The sequence below is a fragment of the Panthera uncia genome, assembly GCF_023721935.1.
Source record: "Panthera uncia isolate 11264 chromosome B2 unlocalized genomic scaffold, Puncia_PCG_1.0 HiC_scaffold_24, whole genome shotgun sequence".
NCBI classification, from domain to species: Eukaryota; Metazoa; Chordata; class Mammalia; order Carnivora; family Felidae; genus Panthera; species Panthera uncia.
This window is the reverse complement of record NW_026057580.1, coordinates 45,955,582-45,961,581: the sequence shown is the minus strand read 5'-3', so window position 1 is coordinate 45,961,581 and position 6,000 is coordinate 45,955,582. Positions and strand designations below refer to the sequence as shown.

Here is a 6,000-nt window from a genome sequence, read left to right as displayed (position 1 = left end):
CTAATTTGTGTCCGCAGAGTGTTTTTTACCCATGGTAGTCCTCTCTGGCGCATCAGTCGAAGCAGATCTTGGAGCAGCAGGAGGAGGTGGAGGGGGTGGGAGCGAAGGAGTGCATCAGTGAGAGAGCGCGCGCGAGAGATCGAGGGAAGGAAACTTGGCGGGCGCGTCGCTGGTTCCTCGGATCCCAACCCAAGCGAGAAAGAGGAAACGCCAAATTTGTTTTTGCCCGCGGCGGGGAAGGGGCCAGATCGGCCTGCGGGAGGCCCCGAGAGCCGTTCAAATTTTGGTGGGGGAGTAGAGCGAGTGTGTGCGTGTGCCCGCTTGAGTGTATATGCGCGAGGGGCGGGCGGGCGCCAGGCGGCGGGGATGGCCGAGAAGCGGAGGGGCTCGCCGTGCAGCATGCTAAGCTTGAAGGCGCACGCCTTCTCGGTGGAGGCGCTGATAGGCGCCGAGAAGCAGCAACAGCTTCAGAAGAAGCGACGAAAGCTGGGCGCGGAAGAGGCTGCGGGGGCCTTAGATGACCGAGGCTGTAGCCGCGGCAGTGGCGCCGGTGAAAAGGGATCCTCTGAGGGAGACGAAAACGCTGCACTCCCGCCACCGGCCGGGGCGGTATCCGGGCCCGTCCGGAGCTGCGCAGACCTGGAACGGAGCTGCGGCTCCCGGGGAGCCTTGGGTGAGTCGGCCCTTTCCCGCCTAACTTCTTCCCGGCGCGTCCCTCCCGGTCCCGCGGGGAATCTGAACTTCGGCGAGTAGTAGGAGTGCGCGCGCGCGGTACCCGTCCGTGCCTGAGGCAATTCTGCCACCAGCGCGTTGGCTTTGGGTGTCCCGGCGCGAAGCTCACAGCCGCCCTGGCCGCTCTCGCCATTCAACTCTGGTCGCCCTCCAGAAGGTTAAAATGCCGCTCCTAGCCTCGCATTGCAGGCTGCCACAGCCCACTTGGCGACCCGCGCCCTCAGCCGCTGCTCTTTTCGGCTCTTGGCGGTGTAGGGCTTTGCCTTCCGCATCTGCCTCCCTTGGGGTTCCAGCCAATGGGTGCTCTTTTTTCTTTCCTAACTTTTAAAAACAAGGGGGTGGGGGGAGCGACGGCATAACCCCCCCCCGAAACCGGAACGAATGCCCTAAACAGTTTGGGCAAACCAGGAAGAGGGCGGTGTATTTGCAAACGTGGTTTCCCGAGGGGTAGCCGAACCCTTCCCTTCCCCTCTGGATTCCCGACACCAAGGCCGACGGACACCGTGGGCTGGCTTTTAGCTCCCTTCTCATCCCTTCGCTGCTTGGCTAAGGAGTTCAGGGCGGTCGGGGAGTTTGGCGGGAGTGGAGTCTGAAAAGCTTTCTAGAAGATGCCTCCGGCCGGGCCCAAAGCGAGCCGCCTCGGAAGCCTAACGGGAAGGGAGGCCCAGGCACTTCGGACCAGGGATCCAGACGCCAGGCGGTTTTGCAGCGTGCGTTTCGGGTTTGCCGGGGTTTGCACTGGGGGTCTGGACTCCGGAACCCATTTCAGACTCTTTTGGGCACTTATCTAGACCCTGGCAGCGGCGCGAAACTTATTTTGGGGCCTTGACCAGGCGGAGGCCCGGAGGGAGGAGTGGACGCGGCCCTCGTGCCTTGGGACTCTGGGGTTCCGCTTGCACGTCGAGTCCCTTTGGTAGGCAGAGCGGTTGTCTACTCGTGGACCAGTTTGTTAGAAGAATCCGAAGGCACGAAAGCTCCCCCTTTTTTCCTGGTCCTTTTGGTCTCCCCAGCCGCCCTCCAGGAGTCAGTCTCCCCTTTCGACTTCCCCTCTCAAAGCCCTCACCAGTTACCCCTCTTTGCCCTTTGCTGCCCAGGCGGCTGTGAGGACGGCTTCCTGCAGGGCGCTTCCCCGCTGGCGTCCCCCGGAGGATCCCCGAAGGGGTCCCCCGCGCCCGCCCTGGCACGGCCGGGGACCCCGCTGCCCTCGCCGCAGGCCCCGCGGGTGGATCTGCAGGGAGCAGAGCTCTGGAAGCGCTTTCACGAGATCGGCACGGAGATGATCATCACCAAGGCGGGCAGGTAAAGGGCGATCTGTCGCGAACGCCCCGGCCCTGGCCTCACCCCACGATGGGTTAGGAAATAGGAGGGCCTGCAGAGCTGTGGAGTCTCTGGTTAGCACTTTTGTACGGACAAGACAAGGCCCGGGTTGTGGTTCACTTTTGAGACTGGATTTGCCTGCCCACACCGCAGTGCAGTCGGTGAGGGGCACAGCCCCGCCGCCCTCTTGGATGTTAGGGAGAAAATCACCGTCCCCGCCAAAGCGGTGGCTGTTGCGGTTGATACTCCGTGTGCTGGGTAGTTCCAAATTCGTGGTTCTGTTTACGTCTGTCCATGCATTTATTTAGGCTCTAGTTATCGATTCCGAAACTACGGAACAGACGACTCTCCTTAACCCGTCCTTTTTTAAAAAGCGCAGTTTACTCTTTAGAAAACTATAATTTGCTTCTTTTTTAAAAAAGATTCCGGACTTCCAAGTTGGTTCTTTATCAAAAGATTTCCTAGCAATGTAAGAACGTCTTGTGCTATTTTGATATTATATTAGAGTGAAAAGTTACTGGAATTATCAGTAATACATGTACAGTCGCTGCAAAAATAATTACCCGGTTTTTAAAAACCATTCTGTTGGTGGATCCGGTTACATGGTTCCATTTTTTTTCTAAATGAAATTTAACACATTCGCCTAAATTTGTTGAAGGATACCACACACGCAAAAATGTAAGAAGTTATATCTGTTTTTTGAAAATGTGAAATTTGCACGCTCAATAGTAAAATAAATAGTTTTGTTGGGCAGATACCATTAATTTGAGGGAAGCACAGACGTCTTTGCATGTTAAAGTTTTCAGTTCATTTAGTGCAGTGAAATCTATGAATAATATCTTCTTAAAAAAGAACTTTAAAAAGTACAGCAACTCTTTCAGGGAATACACATGGCAAAAACCTGGATAGCATAAAAGTATCCAAACTTATTAGAAATTACAAAAACATATTTTATTGAATCCATATGCTACCTTCTACATTTTCACGGAGCTTTTATTAATGATCCAAGTTCAGTCTTCAACAACACAAAGCAACAGTTGTCTTATAAAGGATGTAGTTAAAGACCTTTACTCTTTATCTTACAGGTGCACTGAAATAACACTAAAACAGCAGCATATTAAACTGTTCTCATGCCTAGTTAGGAATAATGGACTTTCTTTACTCTGGAAGTGGTCTTAAATGGCATTAGTGTTATAGAAAAAGTTTTTAGTAAATAACAGTACTAAAATTTGTGTTACAAGGTTAAATTAGCAAAAATTAGATTAACTGGCAGGGTCTTAGGCATAAATCTCTAGATGAAAGTTTAAAAAAAGAGAACTGCTCTATTTGTTTTTTAATATACAATAATTTACTGTTATACTCATGCTACTGTATCCTTTTTAAAGGATAGCTGAGTGTACTTTAGCATCTCTGATATGCATCTCTGATATGCATCTCTGGGAAGCCTAGAGAAATGCAGATTTTCATTTGTTTTAATTAGCAAAGTTTGAGTAAGTGCAGCTAAATAGGAAAGTATTTCCAGGGTATAGTGGGGGGAAGGAATGATTTGGTAAATATACATTGTGTTTAGTTTCTGCTTTCAATAAAGAAGTTTTACTATACCTTTCAAATTTAGAGCAACTTTTGCACTTCACCTTTACCATGCTGCAGACAGGAAGTCCTGTCTCAATAAAGAACATATTGTTTGGTTATAGCATGGCACATTGGCTCCTTGTGGTTTTTTATAACCCTTTTAAAATTTCACATTATAATATATTTTATCACTTGTACAAATTCAGATTTTCTATTTCTACCATTTGGAACATTTTATTATTCGTATTATTAAAGTAAATATGCTTATTGATTTTTGTTTAAGACATAAGCTGCTTTTTTTTAGTGCTGTTACTCCTTCAGTGTACAGTTCTTTTCCTTTTAAGCTGTACTGACATTTCAGTAAACACAGTGCATGACAGTGTACAACAAATTATATTTAAAAGCCTCAGTTTTGATGTGTCCTGTATTCTGATTCTTTGAATTACATTACCAAAGTGAATGCTATAAATTTTTCCGTATGAAAAACAGAGAGGTTTCCCCAGGTTTCTTGGCTTATTCATTGTCCATGCCTAATCACAAACAAAAACAAAACACATAACCTCTTTCCTCCCCTCCGTATGCATAGGCGCATGTTTCCAGCAATGAGAGTGAAGATCTCAGGACTAGATCCTCACCAGCAATATTACATTGCCATGGACATTGTGCCAGTGGACAACAAAAGATACAGGTACAGTGATCAGATGGATACAAGAGGATAAGAAAATGCTAGGAGTTTACAGGCTATGCCTGTTTCATCTGTGATAACTATGATGTTTGTTTCCAGAAGCCTGTAGAATTTCTAGATCTATAACCCAACTCCCGACAGTTCCAGTAGCCCAGATGGTGCCTTCTCTTACAGTAAATGTGGAAACTTAATTTTTGTTTTGCTTTTAACAGATATAGAAGAAGTGTTTTTTAAGTATTGATAACTTTAAATAAGGGCTAGTTTAGTGTTGCTAAACTGTGTCTTTTATAATGATTCACTTTTCAATTAGGATTTTGAGAGGAAATGTTAAATTTGTAGGTATACATAATATTCAACGAAATGTTTCATTTTCTTTGTGATTGTTTCGATCTTTAAAGAAATTCCCTTTACCTTGTTATGTTCAAAATCATAATTGCTGGTAGGCTTTTTTCCCTTTAATATTAGAGGATTTTTATAATTTAGGAAATAGAATCTCCTAATTCATTACGATATTAGGACATCTTTAAACTGGTAATGAATTTGTTAACTGTTGTTTTTTGGTTAGTAGTTAACACAGTAGATTTAAAAAGAATGTTGTAATATTTACATTTTGAAAGACTATATATTTATTTGGATATCAGGTAAAGTTGGAAAAGATACACATTCTTCAGTTTCAAACCTACCTCTGCTCTTTTTCTTCTGCAAATAAGCCAATCAGCAGTTTTCAATGACAATGCTTTTTACTTTCCTGAGGAGTTAAAAATGCTAACGTTTAAAAAAGGAAATTTCGAGTAGAAGATCAGAAGATGCTGCTTTAAATTTTGTTCTTCTTTGTTTCTATGTATTTTTTAATTTTTATAAACAGCTAGAGCATTTAGTAAGTTTTTTAATGAAGTCAGATTTGGTTTTCATCACTTTTTAAAATTTAGGGAGTACTTTTTTGAAACAGGCTTATCATGTCAAAAGTATATAGATTCAATTAGTACAGGCACACATGGAATGCTAAAAGAATGGGTAATAAAAAAGACAGTTTTATTATTTGTGTTTTGTATTGTTACTGATTTTAATTAAACAACTCATTAAGGAGTTTGCTAAAATTATCTACTACGTGGTAGAAGCTAGAAGGCATTTAGTCTTTAAATATACTTGGTTTAAAAATCCATATTCTAATTTAGCTTTTGTGTTGAGAAAGATAATGTAATTCGTAATGAGCTTAGAAATTATTCCTTTCTCTTCCAAACTTCTCTCCTATTTCTCCAAATATCTTTCATGTATTTTGGGTGGTTTCTTTGACTTAATTGATTCTTATTATTCTCACATAAAGCAAGAAAATTTGCTAGGATAGTATTTGCAAGTATAGTATTAAGATGTCAAATTTTGAAAGATCAAATTGTAAATCATTAATTTGTTTTCACTTACAATGCTTACCAATAAGTTTGGTTTTAGCAGTTGTATTAAGAATGTTTCACAAAGAATATGTAACATGTAATGTGTATTCTCTTGGTGGGTGTGGATTTTTTTGGAATAACTGTAGTGCAGTTTTTTTCTTGAATTTCTAAGATTTTCATTTTCTAACTTTTTTAGGAGTAGTAGAAAAAATTTTTTGGTTATTTTCTGCTATCAAAGAGTGATATTTGATTGTTAAAAATACTTGTGATTTATTGTAATGTAAAATTAATATTCACAAAAGCCTA

General features: G+C 43.3%; 1 protein-coding gene across 1 annotated transcript in view; it reads left to right on the top strand.

The window, feature by feature from the left end:
• The first annotated feature begins 244 nt into the window (after positions 1–244).
• TBX18 (T-box transcription factor 18) overlaps positions 245–6,000 on the top strand; it is a 28,918-nt gene continuing 23,162 nt past the window's right edge. Inside the window, exons 1-3 of the mRNA XM_049653967.1 lie at positions 245–673; positions 1,827–2,031; positions 4,208–4,309. Of these exons, the coding sequence (XP_049509924.1) occupies positions 367–673; positions 1,827–2,031; positions 4,208–4,309 (614 nt within the window). The 5' untranslated portion in view covers positions 245–366. The remainder of the gene's footprint in view (positions 674–1,826; positions 2,032–4,207; positions 4,310–6,000) is intronic.